The 22,691-nt window shown below is 40.6% G+C and overlaps 1 protein-coding gene across 1 annotated transcript; it reads left to right on the top strand.

Annotated features, from left to right (window-relative positions):
- Nucleotides 1-209: 209 nt before the first annotated feature.
- On the top strand, nucleotides 210-19,580 carry LOC117451901 (rabphilin-3A-like). Its single transcript, XM_034090265.2, has 18 exons — nucleotides 210-531; nucleotides 10,849-10,938; nucleotides 11,043-11,054; nucleotides 11,209-11,334; nucleotides 11,452-11,581; nucleotides 11,743-11,826; nucleotides 11,921-12,089; nucleotides 13,198-13,374; nucleotides 13,937-14,113; nucleotides 15,627-15,706; nucleotides 15,834-15,908; nucleotides 16,317-16,426; nucleotides 16,557-16,683; nucleotides 16,764-16,820; nucleotides 16,930-17,084; nucleotides 17,171-17,252; nucleotides 17,401-17,497; nucleotides 17,598-19,580. The coding sequence occupies exons 2-18, from the start codon at nucleotides 10,865-10,867 to the stop codon at nucleotides 17,726-17,728; spliced, it is 1,863 nt and encodes a 620-aa protein (XP_033946156.1). The 5' UTR covers nucleotides 210-531; nucleotides 10,849-10,864; the 3' UTR covers nucleotides 17,729-19,580.
- The last annotated feature ends 3,111 nt before the right edge of the window (nucleotides 19,581-22,691 follow it).

Here is a 22,691-nt window from a genome sequence, read left to right as displayed (position 1 = left end):
ACAATCAACACAACATAAGAAACATTAAGTTAAATTAAGAAATTGTTTCAATTATTTTCTATTATTTCCATTGAAATGCAAAGTCAACTTTTAAACAACCATCTTGTTTTACGTGATTTTTATTACTTCAGTCAATACAGTACCATGTGAAAACTCAATAAGGCTGCATGGATGATGATGAGACAAATTTAGACCTGCGCTGTTAAAGAGACAATCACGTCAGGTGATGACTGCCCACTTAAGCTTCAGTCTTATCACTTCAGATCCAGGGGTTTCCTTCCCAGGGTACCAAGGGCTTTCCATCTACAACGCAGGAAAGACAACCAGTTCACACGCATTGTGGAGATCCGCTGTGCCTCCAGCAACAGACTGCTCCTTCAGGCAAAAAATAAAAACACGGGTTTTGGTGACAGGCACCATGCGCAATGACTAACTCCGTGGTCGTAACCAGGCTCTGCACAGAAATTTAGTCCGCATCATTCCCTGACAGCTCCCCGAGAGAGGGAGAGGAGAGCAGGGCTGGATTATCAGGTAAGGCTTTATCATCTCCTTCTAAGGTTTTTTTTTTAAAACATTGCATCCTCAAACTAAAATCACTGTGGGGTTATTGCATTTGGCATTTTACTCAGTGCGTTAGAATTTCTCATTTACAAGTTGAATGGATTTCATTTCATTCACAAGACCGAGAGATGGGCTGGAAATAATGAGGGAACACATTTTATTGCCTGTATTTATTATGTTGATAACACCATTGTGTTTATGAGCCTGTTACTCAGTGAGTCATTTGAATGAAAAAGAAACATTTGTGTGTGCCAGTGCAACTCAGCATACATGGAGCTGCTGCTAATTAACCTGTGAGAGGTACAAATTATGTAAATTACCCTTTGATTCATTCCTTTGTTTTAGGAAAACATGTCTTACTGAAAACATTTCTCTGCAGCAGAATTGTGCCGTCATTCATGCAGAGGTGTGCAGATTGCCTTCGTATTTAAAAATAGTTGCATTGATTTACTACAGCAGGCTTTGGTGTTGTGATTATGTACTCAGTTTATGCATGAATGGCCATGAATATAACTCTTGGTTAGGCTTGATAGGCTTTGCTAAATCCCCTTTAAGATTAATTAAAGCAGGACAGTTGGCCGGCTGCACTCCTAAAACACGGCTGCTTCCTTGTTGTAAATCTGACTTAATACAACAGACCTGGTAAGTCATGTGGGAGATTGTGTGGTTGCAGTCCCTGGGCGTTGCTGCATGATTTTTAGGAGTGTACACTGGGGCTTGATGTGCCTGCAGACTTTGAGGAACACATCTGTCAAAGAGCTGATGTGGGTAGGGCAGATGTGAACTCCAGCTGTGCCACAAGACAGGTGATTCAGTCATCTACTAGTAGTGCTGTTACCTCATCCTGCACCTGTGGTGTTATTACACTTAGTCAGAGTAGTGAGTGTGTAAACAGACTTATTGGACCAAACAGGCTCCATGTTTCTGGTGTTAATATGGATGGAGGACAGAAAGAAGAAGCTAGGAATCCGCCTCTCAGTTCCACCATCTCCAACTCCTCCTACAGACCTGAAGCATGGGGATTAAATGGGGGAGGGGAGAAAAAGACTGAATGAACGGTCTGAGAGATATCTGCAGCTGCCTCCTCTCACATGAACAACCACAGTAGTGATTGGACGACACCCTTCTGCTGGTACCTCTCTATTTCTCTGACTCCCTGCCAGCACACTGTTTTCCTCCCAGAGAAAGAATAAATTAGACAAGAGAGAAAAGGGGGAAACTGCTTCTTAGGCACATCAAACAGGAGAAAACGAGAAACACTGGAGACATGGGTGTTAAAGGGAAAGGTGAAAAAAAGATGGAGGAATGAAGTAAGTGCTCTGCACGCTAACTGCATAATTTAAAGCTGAAGCATACAAGACGACTGTAGCCATAATCCCATGTCTTCATCTTGTCTTCCTCTCGAACCATGCTGTCTTTTTAACCATGATGAAGACGATGTATCAATTGAGACAGTTTATTGAAGGACACATGATCCACTGATATTTGTATTGCAACCCATTTTTGCACAATTTTGTACAGTTATAATCTACTACAAACACAGACTGGTGGACACACACACACACACACACACACACACACACACACACACACACACACACACACACACACACACACACACACACACACACACACACACACACACTTTTAATCATTCTGATTCTCTTCTTCTGATCTTGCTGTTACCATGGCCACAGTTAGTAAAGGTGCATGACTCTATGTTCCTCCACACAATACATATATGGTGCTTCAGACTGAAATCACAAAAATATGTATTTTGGTTTCTGTGTGCTGCTTTTGAGCACATTAAAAAAATGGTTCTGTATGAGGGATTATTCTGCCGTTTGTGGCCGAGCTTCAGAAGGGAGTGGCTCTATCTTCAAATGCTCCTAAGATTGGTGGGTGAGAATTGATTTAACGTCCTCTCTGAAACAGTTGATTAGATATTGGAAAAGAGAGTAGTAATTAATGTGTCCTATAAGCAAAGTTCTCCCAAGAGAGTGGGGGCTTACAAATCCCAAACAGAGTCAGGCTAACATCGAATCTTTAAACATACAGTACACCTATCTGTAAGCAACATCTCTGTCCACTACCTTTTTATAATCTCTGTACATAGCTGCAGTCATGGCTTCACCCTAGACGACAGAGTGACATCTAAAGTAAAATACTTTGCATTCAAAGTCAATAGCAAAGCTTCCAATCAGGGGGTTTTGTCTCAAAACGCTTATTGTTAGTGTGGCAGTGTTTCCAGGTTGTAACATAGTCTAGTTTGCCAACAGAGATCTGCTAAAAGCACCCAGGGGCATTGTACCTGCTTGCTGGTGGGACAGGAGGGAGGGTCAGATATCCAGCTGCTGATCCGTGCCAGAGCTTCAAAGGAGAGCAACAAAGAGACAAAATCGTGTCCGTCACACAGAGGGATTGATAGGAGATCGGACTTACATATTAAGAAGCATATCTCAACACACCACCAGCTGCAGGTCAGTTCTGATTAATGGGGAAAAGACGCATACAACAAGCCTTTACCGGTTGTTTTCCCAGAGATAAGATGGGAGGAAATTAAAAGAGCAGGACTGGCCGGTGCATCAGCAACCAGTTTCTCAAAGTCTTCACTCCTAACCTCTGGGGCATACTGGGATGAATCACCATCAGCCAAGCAAATTTGAGCACTACTGCAGGCTCTTACTGCAGTTAATTGAGTCCTCCATGTCCGATAGCCGTTTACTTCTCTAGTTCTAAAATAAGGCCCAGATAAAAGACGAAGCCACCGAATTACATGAAAATGTCTGAGAAAATGTGGGTCAGCAGACAGTTTTCCTCTACATTTAAGGATGATTGCTGGATATAGGACATGGACTGCTTATTCAGTGTGTTGATTTAAGAATGAAAAACACAGCCCGTTGGATAGGGCCAACAGTAATAGCAGGATAACAGCATGGTAGCTTGTTGGTTACTGGATGGTCTTTCCTGTTTGTTCTCCAGCGATGCGGGACCGGGAGCCATGCCTGCCAAGAGTGTGTGTGTTTTGAAATTCTGCAACACTCTCACATTTAAGGGGGTGAAGAGCCCTCACAGGTTGTTCCACAGATGGTCGCTGTCAACTCCCCTGTCTCACTGAAAACATGGGTAATTTGTCGATGCCACAGACCTAAAACACCAACAAACAACCTTATTGTTTCCAAAAATAGAGTTAAATTCTGTCTGAATCTCAGTTTTTTCCATGAACCCACTGTTCTGTACATGATGTCTCGTATAGGTCCATGCACAGAGAGCGTGCACTCATGCGCTACAGAGGGGACTAACACAGAGTGAAAAGCAATGGTGGGTGGGAGTTGTAAATAATTAAGAAATGCTGAGTGATGTTTTCCTCCTGCAGCGGAGGGTTTTCTTGGTGCATTGCTTTACACTCCTGTCCAGGTCCAGACCTCAGTGTTGTCAGCTCACAGCCCCTTTTTGTGGGTCGGATGAAGTTGTGCCATGCTGTGGGAGTGGGTGGCTACCCCCTGTCTTTTTCTTTTGAGTCCTTCCTACCCTGTGAGAATTAGACGACAGCAGCTGAATACTGAGAGGAGTTAGTTTATAAGACCGAATGATCTGTAAACAATTTGACAATCCATTCAGTAGAATGTCGATCACCACTTATAACCCTTTCGGTTGGGTGTTTTCCAATCATCCCCACTATATTACCAGTGTTTATGGCCCGGACAGATGTGTGCTGGTACCCGTTATTAGATTGGATTTTTTACTATGTATGAAATTGTCTTCGCAGACCTTGAATTTCTTTTTGACATTCGAGCCACCTACCATCAGCCCAAATGTGTCGCCACAAAATATTAGGGAGCAGCGGCTAATACTTTTTTGGAGGACATGTAGCTACGTGTGAGTCAAGGTATTGTCAACTTTTACTTTTGTATTCCAGTGAAGGTCTGTAGATGACTCATAAAGTAGCAGAACTCATTAATAGGCTTTATTTATACAGTAATTTTTCCATGTATGTTTGTTTTTTTTACACTTGGTGACATTTCTTGCGAATTTTCCATCATACAAGCCTTGTGCTTATTAATCAGATGTTGCTTTCAGGCTGAGATAATAGCATCATTGAATATAGGTTTAACATTGATTTAATATTACCCTTATTCTGCCCAATATATTGGTACATTTTGACCTATGAATGGCTTTCATGTGTCTTTATTTATAGATGCGATTGAAAAACGGATTTAAAAGAGGAAAAATAATACTTTTTTCAGTCTTTCCTTCTCAGGCATGATGTCCCAGATCACCACAGGACTTGAGTCGAATCTGTAGACCGGACAATTTTCTCCTGTCTGAGGATCTCAGGCGGTTTTCTGCTTTATAATACATGAAACAATTTTATCGCCAAGGCCAGATTGTTGCGAAGAAAAATGAAATATGTTATTTTCCTTCTCTTCTTTACCTCAGCTACGTGGTCTTTTCATTCTGCAGTTTAAAGATGAAAACATATGTGCTGTATTTCACAATTTTGTAATCCTTGGCAGCGATGTAAAAATAGAAAAACACATAGTATGACATTAAACTTATACAAAATATCCATGATTTACAATAATCCCTTTTTCTTTGAAGATGGAGCCCTTTAGTGTTGCTTCACAACCTGATCAATTATGAATACACAATCACACAAGGCAGTACAAGCTCTGTAATGGCTCATTTAAAATAACGTTACAGCTGAGCTTGTTTCTCGGGGCAATGTGAAAAATGGTGTATGGGTTGCAGGGTTATACGGTCTTTTAATAGGAAAAAAGCACAGTGTGTTGCAGCTTATAAAACATTTATGGTCACAGCGACCTGAAAAAAATGTATATAGTTTCACCAGGAATATTGAATCATTGGTAGGGTGGATATGCTGTGCTGACATGAATATAAATACTGATACCTAATTAGCATCAGCAGGTTGGAATCTGCTGATCTAAGCGTGCATTGGTTAACATAAAGGGTTATTGGTGGATGATTTGTTCGTGGCTACAGCAGAGCTTTAAGGCGACATCTATTATTCGTAAGTACGTTTTTAGCCCCTGAGGCTTGGAAATTCGAATGGAGGTCTGATTAAAGTGGAACCAATTGTGGATCTACGCATTGATCTCCGATTCTCATTAACCCATTTAAAGAAATGTCCTTCTTTGAGGATGGCGAGGGAATTGTTGCCCTGGGATGCAAGTGGAGTACCAGAATGTGTTTCAGTGTTATTATATTCAATACATTGACAAATAGGACACCAAGCAGGGTGCAACTGTAAACGAATATGTTATACACAGTTGGAGTAAACAAAGTCACACTCATTTTTATTAAGGGCTGTTGTGTCTTGAAAGGTTGAAAATATTTTTAGAATGATTCATTTAAAAGCCACATATTCTATTAAAACCTTGCTTTTATGCATTGTGTTTTGCTGATCTCATTACAAAGGAGATGATTCTGCTCCCTCTACCCCCACCCCCCCTGAAGCTCTGAGTGCTGTATCCATAATGATCCATGTTGGATCAATCCATCAATGTCCCGCCGCCTCATTGTCACTCTCTCTGCTTTCTTCATCTCTTGTTTCCACAAGCAAGTACTGTAATCCTCAAAATAAAAGAGTGATCTTATCGCAATCTATATCCTTGTCTTGTCATATGTTCTGCATAAATGAGTCATACACCTGCTGTTGGAAGGCAACATTAATCTGTGTTGGCTTGGCACAAACATGGATGTAAAATATATAGGTTGTGCTTTGGGAGTTGTGTAGTATGCTGTTCATCCCTGAAGATGTGCAGATTCGTATTGACAATCCTCTCAGGCCCCGAGGAGGAGACACAAGTTTCTAAATTGGTCCTCTCCACCCCCATACACAGGATCTACTCAAGAGAGATCCTGCTGGGTGGTTGACTTATGATGAGCAGGCATGACTAGCTCGATGCTCTCACTCCAGTCTTTCCTGTTGTCAACTCGATCATACTGTGCATGCCCGGTGTATTGGCAGACACTATTGTGTGGTTGCTTTCACAGTTCATGGCACCACTTTGCAGAACGCAACGTCATGCATGCTTCATGACATTTCAGAGGGAAGAAAAAAAAAAACACAAGAAAATATCTCCCATGAGAAGCATCCACCACCTGATTGAGTCATCTTATACTGTATGAAAGAAAAACACGTACAAGATGACTGTCAGTTGCAGATGACGCAGATTAGTTGCATTTACAAACTCTGAGGGTCACAGTGATGTCACATCTGCAAAATTACAAGGCTCAATATGACATTTTAGTCAAAACGGTCCACTATAATTGGCCTCGGATACCTTTTTTATACGTCTGAGATGAGACGGCACAGTAGGTAAAACCAAGTACTTTGTCTGAAGCCTATACTGACAGCTCCTTATGAGAAAAGTGTGTATAAGATCATTTGGATCTCCTTCATGCTAATTGGACTGTCACCTCGGAAAAAGAGTGCACTTCTGTGATGCAGTAACATCCATCCCCAGTGCTGTAAAAGCTCAGTTGTCTGTGTCAGTGATCACCCAGCCCGAGCCTGACTGCCCCCTCCCACCTGTCTCTCTCAATCCACCTCTCCAGGACAATCATGTTAGACAAAAGTGGGATAATTTATTTTGGCAAGTGAAGGAGGGCCGCGCCAGAGAGCCTCGGTGTATATGATAAATGCTGTACAGTCAGAGTGATGTCTGAGACGTCAGACTGCTACAGAGAAGTGGACAACAACAATTGCTCCCTGAAGACTCAGTTGCCACTGTTGGCTGGATGCACCAGGGAAAAGTCCACACCCAGAGTTTCTATTCGTAACACAGTGAATTTGTTGTTATTCTGTGAACCCTGCTGACAGTGCAGCACCAGATTAGACCTGAAAAGGTGTACGGAGCCTGACGTTACGCAGCATAATACTAGCATCTGAATGAGGGAGACGGTGGCGCACCCCTCCCTTTCACTGCCTCTTTCCCTTTCTCCAAGCTTCTACAGTGCCGGATTTTACTGCTGTAAAAAGCTGAGAAGTGAAATGTATTGATTTTCCTTTTAGCCTTATCATTATGAATCCCTTACTGATTCTGTCCTCATACTGCACCATCACAATTCTGGACATGTGAGGTTCCAGAGAGGCTATTAGATCCTCTTGTTGCTCATTTTCAGAAACCTCTTGTCTTCTCTGACTGCTGGTACTTCCCTCAGGACATACACTGCTGTTTCCCCCGGCCTATGCAGCATCACTCCATGTACCTACAGTATTGTCTCAGTATTGAAGCAGCTGTAAGTCAGTTGCAACACACACACACACACACACACACACACACACACACACACACACACACACACACACACACACACACACACACACACACACACACACACACACACACACACACACACACACACACACACACACACACACACACACACACACACACACACACACACACACACACACACACACACACACACACACACACACACACACACACACACACACACACACACACACACACACACACACACACACACACACACACACACACACACACACACACACACACACACACACACACACACACACACACACACACACACACACACACACACACACACACACACACACACACACACACACACACACACACACACACACACACACACACACACACACACACACACACACACACACACACACACACACACACACACACACACACACACACACACACACACACACACACACACCACACACACACACACACACACACCTACCTAGCAGACTTGCCCAAAGGCAATAGCTTCACTGATTTCTGTTGACATCTTGTATCAGCTTTACTATGTCACTCGGAGATTAAATTACATTGCTGGTGTATCTATGGATAAGAGCTTTGTGAGCAATTCGAACAGTTGACAGCGCACTGTTTCCCAACGTCATCATTAACGCTAGGCTGCTCAATGTACACAAATCACTTCAGAGCCTAATGTCTGTCAGCATGTACTTCGAATACTCACTGAAACACAGCCATCCTACAACAATCCAGTCCTGATTTCTTCACATGGAGTGACAACAACCAACCTACAGAGAGTGGTGAACAGTAACCAACTACATTTAGCACTCTTATTAACTATAGCTACTTTGTAAGTATTAAAGATATTATATGCTTACAGTATATGATATGATGCAGTACTGCACTATAAATCAACCAATCAACAAAGTATCTTAGATTGTATCAAAACTGACAAACTACAACATTTAAAATGCTCTTAAATATATTTGTTAGTTATAAAAACGAATAATATAAACTTTTATAACAATATAAAACTGTGAACAAATGCATTTTGTATTTTAAGTATACATATTACTGATAATACTTGTGCTGAGGTGACATTTTTAATCCAGGAGTATTACTTAGAGTAATTTTAAGACCATAGTATTCTTTATTTTTTACGTTAAAGGATCAAATTACCTTTCGTCCTTTGCCTATAGATCTTGCAAACTGCTCATCAGCCCTACCCTAGCATCTGATCCCCCCGACTCCCACCAGCATTCACAGAGAAAAAGAAAAACACTTTGGATACAAATTCTCAGCCTTAGCCAATCAGAAACACTGGAGACAATTACTCTTAGTCATCCTTATCAGTACAAACTCACCTCCTCCTCTACCTCCTCTTCTTCCTCCTCGTCCTGTACCGTGGCATAATTGAGCCACTCCTGCTGTATGGGACCATCTGTTTCTTTGATATGTGTGGATGTGGAGTCACAAACTGGAAGAAATTAACATTTCAGCATCATTTCCCCCAGACACTAATGTACAGGAGGGCTGTCTTTGTCATAAACTCTGTTCTGTTTGCAATACTAAACACCTCTACCCCTGTTAGAACAGCTGTCAGCTTAGCTTAGGCTTATAGCAACAGATCCATTGTGTTTTCGTCAGGTCTTTGCAATATTTCCTGGGTCTATTTACTGCTTGAATATGTCGGTGGGAAACAATTTATAAAACAGGCTTGGCAGGAGGAAATGGTACTGATTAGGCGGAGAATCTGGCACCAGAAAATGTGCTGTTATTGCCACCGGTAGTCAATATTTTGTTGCTGTTTCATGCTTAATATGTAAATTCCTCAGAATAATGTAGATAAAGGGGGAAAAAAGTTCTCTTTACCTTTCTGGAAACTATAATTGATTGATCTATTATCTGCAGTGGGTCATGTATTCAGTTTGTGTGTGTGTGTGGTCTAGCATTACTATACTTGTGGGGACCTAAATCTGTTTACATAGTCACGTGTGGGGACTCGCCTCCCTTATGGGGACAAAATGAAGGTCCCCATGAGGGGAATCATTAATTTTAGGGTAAGGTTAAGGGTTAGGGTTAGGCATGTTATGGTTAAGGTTAGGATAAGTCTCCAGGAAATACATGTAAGTGTGTGTGTGTGTGTGTGTGTGTGTGTGTGTGTGTGTGTGTGTGTGTGTGTGTGTGTGTGTGTGTGTGTGTGTGTGTGTGTGTGTGTGTGTGTGTGTGTGTGTGTGTGTGTGTGTGTGTGTGTGTGTGTGTGTGTGTGTGTGTGTGTGTGTCTGTGTGTGTGTGTGTGTGTGTGTGTGTGTGTGTGTGTGTGTGTGTGTGTGTGTGTGTGTGTGTGTGTGTGTAACCTGCACAACCTGCTTTAGTAGCAATAGGCATTTCGGACAATCTAGTCTTAAAAATAAATAAAGACGTGTCTGACGCGGGCCATATTTTGGCCTTTGTCATCACTGAAGAACTGATATTAAGAAACAAGTTGAGTCTCCTTTTAGACCAAAGCATCAAGGAGGAGTGGGATTCAACCCTTCTGTATTTGGGAAGGGAGAGGGGAGACGGCTGTTGGAGAACCGTACTCTACTGAGAGCACTTTCACTATTATTTATTTGTTTGGCTTATGATGGTCTCCAGTGTGAGGTCATCATTATGTACCTTTTCATTAACCCCAACATCACTGTGTGGCAATTAAAGGAAGTGTATCTGGTGACTTGCCAATTTAAGGTCAGCAGCGTTGTGACTCACACATTTGTACGCTGAATCCTTGTCCATGGTGGTAGTTGGGTCAGTGCTGCATAAGCAAGAGATAAGTACATAGGGTAGCTAAAAAAAAGTGTGGAGTCAACACTCATAGCTTGGACGCAAGTCAAACTTTAAAAACTCATTAATTGCTCTCTCACATAAAGAGGTCTTAATGCAGGGTTGGCAGCTTTCAATGTAATTAGTTAAAGATGGTTTGATTAATTTCTTGCTGAATTCATGTGTCTTTCTTTCCATCCACCTGCAGACTGTGATAGTGCGGCATGACAGATACGGTGGTGAGCAGCAGCTCCGATCGCTGGCAGTCCAAAGACAGGCAGAGAACCATGCACGCTAGGTAAGCATCGTCAGAACATTTTGGTATTATTTACTTTCTCTATGTGGCTACCAACACTTCACTTTACTCTTCTTTTTTCTTCTGATGCGTAATCTGTGACACAGTGAGAAAGAGCAGTAAGTAGACAAACTCTTCTCTTATCTGCCTCATGTATATCTGCTTTATACCCTTTTCTGAAAGTGGTTTATTGACATTATGCTGCTTGTATGATAGGATATTGTTTAGTAAATCATAGAAGCAATCGCAACTTGAAATATGTTTGGCTCACAGGGGCAACTGGACCACGCAGCAAGGTCCTGGTCCCGGTCCAGACCTGACTGATGAAGAGAAGGAGATTATTAACAATGTGATCGCCCGTGCTGAGAAAATGGAGGCCATGGAGCAGGAGAGAATTGGGTGAGGGCTCGTAAAACATGCAGCAATCACCTGTTGAGACCAAAGACATGCATACATTTGGACCGGAGGTGATTAACGGTGACATTTTAAGAACAAATGTACCCTGTGCTGCTGCAGGCGCTTGATAAACCGCCTGGATGACATGAAGAAAACTGTGTGTGGGGATGGACAGTCCCGCTGTTTGCTGTGTGGGGAGCAGCTAGGTTCACCTGGGGTCAGCTCAGTGGTGTGTGAGGACTGCAAAAAGGTAGGTATTGAAGGAGCCAATTATTACAAGAAAGAATAAAATATCCCCTGCTGAACTGCATAAACACACACAATAGGTCATGGTCAATGTGCTGTGTACTTGGAGAATAATAACTGTGAATGTAGAGCAGCTGGAAATCTGTCTTTTCTTTTGTCGTAAAGAACATGTGCACCAAATGTGGAACGCAGTGTGGAAGTCGGCCACGTGCTGTGTGGCTGTGCAAGATCTGCCGAGAACAGCGAGAGGTGAGTGCTCTACGTACGCCACTGAACAAATACTGTGATTCAATTGTCTCTTGCTAAGCCTATAGCAAACTGTTTATTTGTTCTGTTTTCTCAGGTGTGGAAGAGGTCTGGTGCCTGGTTCTTCAAAGGATTTCCAAAGCACTTCTTGCCATCGCCCATGCCATTGTCTAAACCTGGAGACACAGCAGCCCAGGAGGTGGCAGAGCCCAAAGGGCCGACAGCCCTTAAGCTCAGGCAGGAAGTCACCCAACCCCAAGCACCAGGTACATCTGCACCATTCAGATTTGAGTCTGCAGTCTTTTTTGACAATTATCATCATATTGGATTTAACTTTTAGATTGTTGGCACGAATAGCTGGTTTACATTATGTTTTTGCATTTACAAAAAGGATGTGCCAAACTATCTAAGATGCCTGTCAAGTAACACTTTATTTGTAACACAACAAAATAAAGTTCTCCAAAGTGCTGAACAGCCACAGAATACTAATCAATAGAGTCAAACAACTATGGAAAACAATAAACTACAGAGAATGAAGTCCAGGTGTCAGCATAACTCAAGCATTGGCTATTATCCATTTAAGGTGTCTTTTATAAAATCTATTTCATAAAGCTAGCAAGTTACCCGAAAAGTGCGAGCTTGTTAGCCTAGCTTGCTAATATTAGCCTGGCCTTTTGTTGTTATTTAAACACGTTGCTGAAAAATTGGCAGCTCCTACACATCAGCTGTCTGCCATGTAATCTCAGCAGAAACAAAATGATATTTTACTATCATCTTCTTGGTTATCACAATTGTATTTATAGATATAGGAGAGTCAAAACCAACATCAGGAAGGTATGCAAAATACTGACACTAAAATGTTTCAAAGCACCACCTCTTTGAAGATTTATCGAAACCAAACCCCAACTCATTGCTCTTTTCAAACCTTTTATCTGCTTCCCAAATTTGGCAGTACCGCCCACTGTTGCCGAGTAGGGGGTTGAAGAGCTCAATTAAGCTGTCGGAAGGTGCATGCTGTGACATGGGATGGGCCTCAAGGTGGTGCTGGCATGAATGGTTACACTGTATAATTTCACACTTTCACTGTGATTACCTGAACATTGTGATTCTGCCATTAAAGAGAGGGGTAGTTTGAGCAGACTACAGTACAAAGCTACTGGACGTACAGTAGTCAGCTCCGGCAGCTTGTTGTAGTGTATGTAGGTCAATGCCTTTGCAAGGGAAAAGCTGCTACATCAAAAGTATCCAGTGAGACTTGAGAGTATTACTGATTGCACTGCAGTAGGAGCCTGAAGGGGTGTGATTATGCATGTCTCCCCTATGTATAATGTATCTATGCATTTACTGTATAGTGCTTTCCTTGCTTGTTTTTAGGACCAGAGCAACAGGGCCGTGCTGGCTACCCACCTGTGGCCCCTAAACCATCAGTTGTACGCATGGCCACGGGCGGGGCGGGGCCTGAAGAGGCGGGACAGGGCAGCCCGGTGGTGATGAGGAAGGCGGTGGCCGTCCACAGCTCCAGACCTCAGCCTGCTGCATCGGCCATGCAGGGTGAGAGACACAGTGCTTTGCTCAAACATAAATATAACATAGTGGTACATTAACTGTTGCATGCAATTTTGAGGTACTTATACTTATACTCCACTACATTCTGAAAGCAAAATGGTATAATTCCCTTTGATTTATTTAACAGCTTTAGTTACTTTACAGGTCAAGATTATTACCACTAAATATACATTTACCATTTAAATGATGGTATTATATTACAAATGAAGCTACCATGGCATATATGGTGATATACAATTAGCTTCACCCTCAGCAACTGCACATTTAAAGTGATTGAAATATTGATATAATGTGTAATGTAAGAAATAATTATTATCCATTTTATTATTATGCTGAAATGGGTCATTCTGCATAATCAGTACTTTTTTTGATGAGAATAATTGTACTTTTAGTTAGATTTTGAACACAGGACTTTGACGTACTATTTCTAGTAGTATTACTACTTTGCTGTGGTAAAAGATCAGAGTTCTTCTTACACAACTGACCAAATGTTGCATCTTTAGTAGTGTTCATTTGTGCAGTCTCAGAAGATCTAATTTGGTTGCAGTGGCAGGAGATGCAGGGGCTTACTCCTCTGCTGCAGCTCCTCCTGAGCAGAGAGCACCTCCTGCAGCGAGAGAGGAGAGGAGGCAGCCCGCAGCCTACAGCGCCCCCCCCGCCCGACAGCAACCCCCCCCAGCGGATGAGGAGGAGGACGCCAACGACTATGACTCTGATGAAGCAAGTAAGTACGCCATCTGCTCTTGCAATAAAGTGACCGATGTGTATAGTTTAATCTCACCTTATGTACAATATGTATGGCATGATTGGTTCCTCTTCATTAATTTAAGGTGAATGGCACCAGATGGGATGTTCTGTTTTTTTTTTTAACTTATAGTCATTCAGCATAAAGTATTGGCTGTTGATGACAATGTGGCTGTTATGCTTCGGGATCCTTAGTCACACCGTGCTGATGCTTGATGTCTGGCTTTTAGACAGTTGGTAATAATTCCAATTTCCCTATAGTCGTAGCAAATAGGAAGTATTATTCTGGCAGCGTCCATTGAGCTGTAGAAAAGGACAAAAGATGAGCACCATATGTTATGGAAGCAACCATATCAAGGGAAAACGAAATCACTAAGTCAATAGTGGAACATAAGCTATGTAATTGCGGGGTTCTTTCATATATCCCTCTTCCCATTTCAGTGATTCATGATCTGTGCCTGCAGCGTCTCACGGCCTTCATTGTCACTCTGGGGGATCGGTGTTAATTTATTTGATTGAGGTCCAGGAAAATGGAACTGTGCAAATAATTTAAGATACAACAGGGCTAAGAGGATATAGATTCCCCTTGTGTTCGATCCAATCCCGTCCATTGGGAGCTAAATGGCAGAAATAGCCACCAATGTGCCTGTCCCTATATAGATGTGACAGTAGAGGACTGATTGGTTTGAGTCGGTCAGCTGGCAAATACATAATGAATATCCAAGGCAAAAAAAGGGAACATAAAAAAAACATAAATCAACAGCAATAACTCTACTAATGCCCATAATAATAACAACAATGACCCCAAGAACCCAACAGGTACCCATTTTGTCCTGGTTGTTTCAGCTTTATAAAATCAGTATTGAATGGTTAATGTGAATTAGATTGTGTATGGTTAAATGATTGTTGAATATTAATAAAACAGTTTGATAATCATATGAGATTGGATGTCTACAAGTTTGTGTTTTGATGTAAAGTCAATCCAATCAATTAGTACTACCGATCATTAGATAAAGATGGAAGATATAGTGCTTCATTTTGTATCTTTGTGTCCTTTGAGCATCAGGTTGTTGGTGAATCTCAGCCCAGAAAAGTTAAGTTGTATAGGAAAAATTACCAAATGACTTTTGATCATTTTGTCCCCAAACGAGATGAAACTCCTCCAAAGAAAATCTGTGTGGGCAGCTTATTAGTCTCTTTTTTTTTCCTGAACCTAATTTTCTGGATGTCTTGAGAATTGAATGCTTGTATACTTAATTTATTTTATATTATGTGCCCTGCTTTCTAATTAGATTTTACTGAGGGCTATTCTAGACTAGCTGTGAATGTTTCATGAGCAAGGCTCTAGAGTTATTGTCCATCCTTTCTGTCCATTCTGGGCTTTTACTTGTTCTCATTTCTATTTTCAAGTTAAAGTGGTTTAATTTCTAAAGGATTTGTCCCTGTATTTGTACTCTTCGTCTAATGTAATGACTGTTTTGTGTCTTTTTCAGCCACCCTGGGCTCTCTAGAGTTCAGCCTGCACTATGAACAGGAAAGCAACAGCCTCCACTGTAGCATCCTCAAAGCAAAGGTACCACCACGCTTCTGATTGTCTCGCACAAAGAGACAATTACAATCAAGAGGCTCCTGAATGGCACCTTAATTGCTCTCTGCTGTTCTGTATTATGTGATGAACATGGTGCTCTATTTCTCCTCAGGGACTGAAGCCCATGGACTCAAATGGACTCGCTGATCCTTATGTGAAACTACATCTGCTGCCTGGGGCTAGTAAGGTAAAAGACACATCTTTCCTACATTTTACTTCCTTTTTAAAAGAAGAAAAATATCCTGCTAAGCAAAAAAAGGAGGGTGGTGATTTCAGACCCCAGTGGTTTGATTAGAGGCCTTTCTGCTAGCTCAAGCCTGACACCTTGTGGTCTAAAAAAACACAAGATGATAACAAATAAATGCGTATTGAGAAGTAGTTGTGGAAGTACATTGGCAGCATTGTGCAACAAAACTGTGCTGTGGTTGAGAATGAGGAAGATTTGAGTAGCAAAACAGATATTGACTGGAAGCAGCACCGTGTAGATTCTTCCAGAGAGAAAACAGTTCAAACCACAGATGTGCTGAGGCTTTTGCCCATCAGCATGCCAAGAAATATTTCCATTTCCTGTCCTTATCTAACCTTTATCTAACAGTCTAACAAGCTGCGTACAAAGACCTTGAGAAACACCCGCAACCCTGCATGGAATGAGACGCTCACCTACCACGGCCTGACTGATGACGACATGCAGCGCAAGACCCTCAGGTGGATACCACTCCTCAGACAGTCAAACTTAAATCATACTTTTTATGTTTCAAACTTACTGTGCCCTCAGATGAGTATTTTTCAAACTGTCAGAGGTCTATCATTTAAGACGCTCTCTTGATTTACACAGGTTGTCAGTCTGTGATGAAGACAAGTTTGGGCATAATGAGTTTATTGGGGAAACCCGAGTGGCGCTGAAGAAGCTGAAGTTGAACCAGAAGAAAAACTTCAACGTGTGCCTCGAGAGAGTTGTCCCCGTGAGTGAAACTAAATTGCATTCAAACAACACTTTGTTCTCCACGTCTGAAACTCTTGTTGACCTGCTGTAATCTCACAGACAAAGAGAACTGCAACAGCCGGGGGAGCCAGAGGCATCGCTGTATACGAAGATGAGGCAATGCATTTTTGATTTGCATGCATGTCTGAACATGGCAAATTCCTTCAGAGGTTCTTGCAAATATTATCATATATCATACTAAACTTTCTCTCCCCTCTGCTCACAGCCAGGGAAAGAGGGGGGGGAGATGGAGGAGCGTGGCAGGGTCCTGATCTCCCTCATGTACAGCACACAGCAGGGCCGTCTCCTCGTGGGCGTTGTGCGCTGCGTTCACCTGGCCGCCATGGATGCTAATGGCTACTCTGACCCTTATGTCAAAATGTAGGTAGAGCAGGATGAGCTGGCATTTGGATTGCAATTCGGGGGACTCTGGAAATGGATTAAATTAAATGCTATTCATTTTACAGATGTCTGAAACCTGACATGGGGAAGAAGGCCAAGTGCAAAACACAAATCAAGAAGAGGACTCTCAACCCAGAGTTTAATGAGGTTTGTAAGAGAGTTCAAGGTGAAGGGCTGCAATTCACAAACATGTTCATAGCCCCAAATTATTATCAAATCATTGTGTTTGCAGCTTGAGGATGACTTGTGTTTGTAGTCGGCTTTAAAAATTGTCAATTAATGTCTCAAATGTCAGGAATTCGGCTATGAAATCAAACACAGTGAACTGGCCAAGAAGAGTTTAGATATCTCTGTGTGGGATTATGACATCGGGAAGTCCAACGACTACATTGGTAAATATTTGAGATGTGTGATTGCTTTGTTGAAATGAATGCAGATTTCTCACCTGCTCAGCACCACCTGCCTTTTCACGCCTCCCTTCCTTCCTGACAGGTGGGTGTCAGCTTGGCATCACTGCCAAAGGAGAGCGGCTCAAGCACTGGTATGAGTGTCTGAAGAACAAGGACAAGAGGATTGAGCGCTGGCACACCTTGTATAACGGGAATCACGTCACTAGTGATTAACTACTTGCCCCTAAAACATACAGCATGAGCTAAACCTCTCTAGTTTGTTTGCATTCATTTCCTAATGCACTTTTCCGCCTATTTTATTGTGTTATCTATTCTCTCACTACCTGTCCATCAACAACACAGGCTTACTCACATCCCTTCCCTAATGTAGTATACTCTTCTTTCCTGTCCTCTTCTTATTAACAATTTGCCTCTGCTGATACTTAATCTGCATCTGGGACAAATCATGGCTTAATTTGATTAGATATTTCAATAAGATATGTGTCAATGAACAACTAGACAAGGACTACCATTCCTAACATTGATGTTGTATAGTGCGTTGAACTTGATAAGACATAGATAAGAAAAAAGGAATTGCACTAGCGCAGAAATAGAAAAGCAATATGTTACGGCATCTGAGGTCAAAGACTATCGTTGAAAGACTTGATTGAGCTCATAAAATCATTCGATTGTCAGGGTATAATTTCTTTGATTTCTCGTGTAATGACATCATGCTGTAGTGCAACACCTTGAACTGTATAAGCATGCCAAGCCACAGACACAAGAAAACATGCAGCTGCACCTTCAAATATTTACACTGTGCCCACTGTCCTGAACATATGTATATTTACATGAAGAAAATGTTTACATACCGATACATTGCTCAGGTTAGAATATAGAATAGATCTCTGATACACAGATGATTCATAAATCAGTGGACCATGAGCTGGATGAATCTTTCATCAGTTGCTGTTAATTTGTGACTTAAACAGTTAAACATTAGGAGTATGGTTATTCAAGCTGTGCATTAAGATTTGTGGAAAGCTTTAACTGTGATAAGAGAACTTTTAGTTTTGCTCATTGAGAATTAGCAGGACGATGGATTTTCCTCCTGCTACCTCTACTCTTCTGAAGCTCGTGGTTCGCTCTGACACGTCAGAGGTTTTCTACTGTAGTCTTTACACTGAATGCACACGGTCGGGTCTCCCTAACAAGATTGGTGAAACAAGCTATGTCATAAGTATGTGCAGCTTTACCTGCATGCACTGTGCTCGTCACTCGGACGTGCCTGAGGCAGTCCGCTCTCACCCCAGCGCACAAAGCAGAACCCCTTTCCTCTCTGCCACACCCCTTTCATAAAGGCTTTAGTGTTTGTTCACTAATCACAGCAAACCAAGGAAAGCACACCTTACAAAGTGGAATGACCTCAATTTATACAGCTGTTTGCAAGTTATTCCAATGTCAAAGTAAAGACAAAAACAAAAAATCCTATGCATGAAATGTCTTGTGGTTCAAGATATATATACTTTTAATGAAATTAATGCTATTGTAATTCCATAAATGTTTACACTTTGTCCCCATAACATTCCTGTTAATACTTTATACAAGAGGCCATATTCTGCATGACTATGGTGACTATATTGTAATCTGAAAAAACTAGTCTGATAGCATCCACAGGATAAGCTGATTATCAACTGAGAACATCAGAAAAGACTTGATCCAACTCTATCAGTAGCAGATATTGAGATTAATCTAATTCTTTGAATTACACTTTCTGTAAATACACATTTAAATATCTTCAGTCTCTTTTTCTCTGCACCCTACCCACCAGTAGCATCATACACTGTCTTATGTTGTGCTACTTCAGCAACATTAACTTATCAAATGATGATCAACACAAAAAATAAAAACCATAGCTGTCTTCTTCTTAAATATGCCAGTTCAGTGGAATGTTTCTTGCTTTATCTCTATATTTGTATATAGATAGTGCATGCACTGGAAAATATGTATGTTTGCAAATAACTTTGCATGTAAAGATTTTGCAGAGCGTTTACACTGATCAATAAAATCTAATGAAAACTGACAAGCCTGTGTAAGTACTTATTTCAGTCAATCAAGACCATCCAAAAGCCTATATTTAAAACAACCCTGTCTCCTAAAAATTACGTTCCCACAGAACTAAACTGCATTCTCAATTACGTTTAGCTAGAAACGTATTTACTCCCACGTTACGTTTGTTATGAACGTATCTCAAATACGTTTATTTTCTACATATCTTCTAGAAACATGTTTTCTCCCAGGTTACGTTCCTTATGAACGTATCTGAAATACGTTTATTTTCTACATATCTTTGCCATTTATTGTCTTGCTTATAATAATGATAATAGTCATTTATAAATATCATTTTAGAGCACACCTTTGAAATCGACAATCGGGCTCGATATATGGTTAAATTAAAATCAGTAGGCGAGGCTGTAATTTCGCCAGCTGTTACTCTCATGTGCGAGGCAGAACATAATAGTTTTAACATGCCAAAAAGCTGCTGTGTCGTTCATTGCACCTCAAACATTAAAACAAATCCAGAGTTACGTGTTTCTGTACTTCCTCTAAGAAGAAAGGACAGTAACAGAAGAGCTCTGTGGCTTCAGGCTTGATCGCCGTTCAAATGACAGCGTTGGTTTCCCCAAAAGTGGGCGGGGCTGTAAAGTGAAGTAGATGTTACTGTCATCTATTATTCAAAACCATTCTATTTATTCTAACGTATTACATGCCAGTGTTTTATCTTTTTATTTATTTGTTTTTATTTTAAATCGTATAATGTCGGACTTTTTTTGTCGTCTTTGAGGAAAAGAAATGGGGTTTAGAGATTCAAAATACTGAAATCTGTATTTTTTAAAATCTCTTCCTTCTAATTTGTTATTCTTTTCTAAATAACACACTGTTATTTACTCAACAATAGCACACAATTATCCTTGTTTTTATTTATTCGTTTAATTCTATAATCTTGGGCATTTTAGCATGCTTTTTAGCCGTAAATAAAGTCACCAGAAACAGACGGGACATTTCGAGATTTAGGATGGCCCAAGACACTACACTACCCATAATCCCCAGCTATCGTTTGGGACTACAGTCCCGTTGACAAACCCCGTGATGTTGCGCCAAGGTTACGCCGAGCGTCAAGCTCTTTGAAATGGAACGAAACCACGGCAGACTATTCAAAACTGGACTCGAACGCTCCCCCAGAACTACACATGCTGGCTATTGTGTTTCGCAACATGTTCTCTATGGCACGTCTCTACTGGGAATTGTAGTTTTAAAAGACGTTTTTCCCAAATGTAGAAGTTGACAGTATTAAACTGTGTACAGCCCTGGAGGTTTAGGCGATAGGAAACACATTGGTGTGTACACATTTAAAACATGTAATTACTAAATGGGTGAAAATCGCTTGTATCCATAATGGGCAGCATTAATATATACCCACACGACAGCTCATTGTTACTTTGTTATTCTACTCCACTACAATTCAGAGGTTAACCTGGTATTTTTACTCCACTACATTTAGTTTAGTTACTTTGCAGATTCTGATTAATGATGTGGAATATAAACAACCCTTAAAGCAGACTTTAGTTACACCTGAATACAATTCAGGGAAGGTGATTGTCAAGTGCCAACAATCAGGAGAGATATTTGATAGTTGGTGCTTGAGAAGACTAAACATTTATCTGCAGATCTTTATAAAGTATATTCATTACTCGTTATTCTCTACTAATAGTTAATTAAAAACTGTATAATGGCTATTTTGCATATCCCTTTCAAGATTTCAAGGTTTTCTAAGGTGTATTGATCTTATACACAACTTGGGTCGCAGGTTCCTCAACAGACATCTATCAATATGTGTGTACTGTATACCTCCACCATTAAACTGTCATATTCTGCACATTTCTTATTCTATCTACATACATAAGAGTATAATTAATGTGTATAATATCATTTAAAATAAGTGTTTCAACTTAGTTAACATTGCAGGAAAGCAATATTTTAGACGTTAAGTACTTTGTCAGGCTTAATATTCATCTGTAGATAGATACCCCCAGAGCTTTTTTCTTGTTTAAAAGAAGACCTTAACCTAAAGTATTTTTTAATGTGTTAATAAAGGTTAATTCGTTTTTCTGTTTTGCACATCCTCCTATTAATATCTGTGTACATCCGGCACTAAACTGTTTTATTGTAGAGATCACTTAGTATCTTCTTGACTTTTTATATTCTATATTTCTATCATTGACCTTCTACTTTCCCCCTATGAAAGTATGTACTCTTAATATTGTTTTGATCAAATAAGATTATTCAAAAAAAAAATTCAATAACATGATTTAACCACTAGGCGGTGCACACAAGGTACACACAGCATACTAGTAATAACTTTGTATTATTAGTGTAGACACTTATGTTTAACATCTGAAGATGTGTAGTTTTATTCATGTTTTTACATAATTTTACAGGATATTGCTATACTATTTCTCTTGTTTTACTTCTACACATTAATATCTGATTTGTAAAACATCACAGACAGAAAGGCATAGGCTATCCGTCATTTAATAGTAAGCTATTGAAATTGTGATTCCATAGATGTGTCTCCCATCACCCAAATCCCCTGACTATTCTCTCAACTCAGTATTTAGATTCTTATATTCAAAGAAAATCAGTAATATCTTTAAAAACTACAAGTCCTGTTCTATCAGCTGTGCACCGTTATGGTGTAAATATAACCTATATACCAATTGGATCAAATATAAAAGTCAGCCGAATTACTATTGATACTGCAAGGAGACGTATTTTGTGAAAAGAAATTGAAGATGTTGTTTAATTGTTGATATATTTATGATCCACGTCAAGTATTCAGTTTTGGCAGCAGTTCTCCTGTTTGTCTCTCTCTATAAATAAAGAATTACGGCAGATGTGTAATATTTAATGCAGCCGAACCGTGTATTACAATGCCGTTATGTGATGACTTCCAAAGAGAAAAGCAAGCACACTCTGAATTAGGTATTATTTTATTTTTCGTTGTCGGATATCATATCTCCATATCATATCAACACCATATCCCAGCGTGCATTGCGGCTAAAACATCCAATCAAAAAGCTTCAAGCTGAGGATCTTGGGTAATCAGTTTAGTGGGTTTGTGGTGTGAATCGCTCAA

The sequence above is a fragment of the Pseudochaenichthys georgianus genome, chromosome 9, assembly GCF_902827115.2.
Source record: "Pseudochaenichthys georgianus chromosome 9, fPseGeo1.2, whole genome shotgun sequence".
Lineage (NCBI taxonomy): Eukaryota > Metazoa > Chordata > Actinopteri > Perciformes > Channichthyidae > Pseudochaenichthys > Pseudochaenichthys georgianus.
The sequence above is the reverse complement of the archived record's forward strand: the minus strand, read 5'-3'. Positions and strand labels throughout refer to the sequence as shown.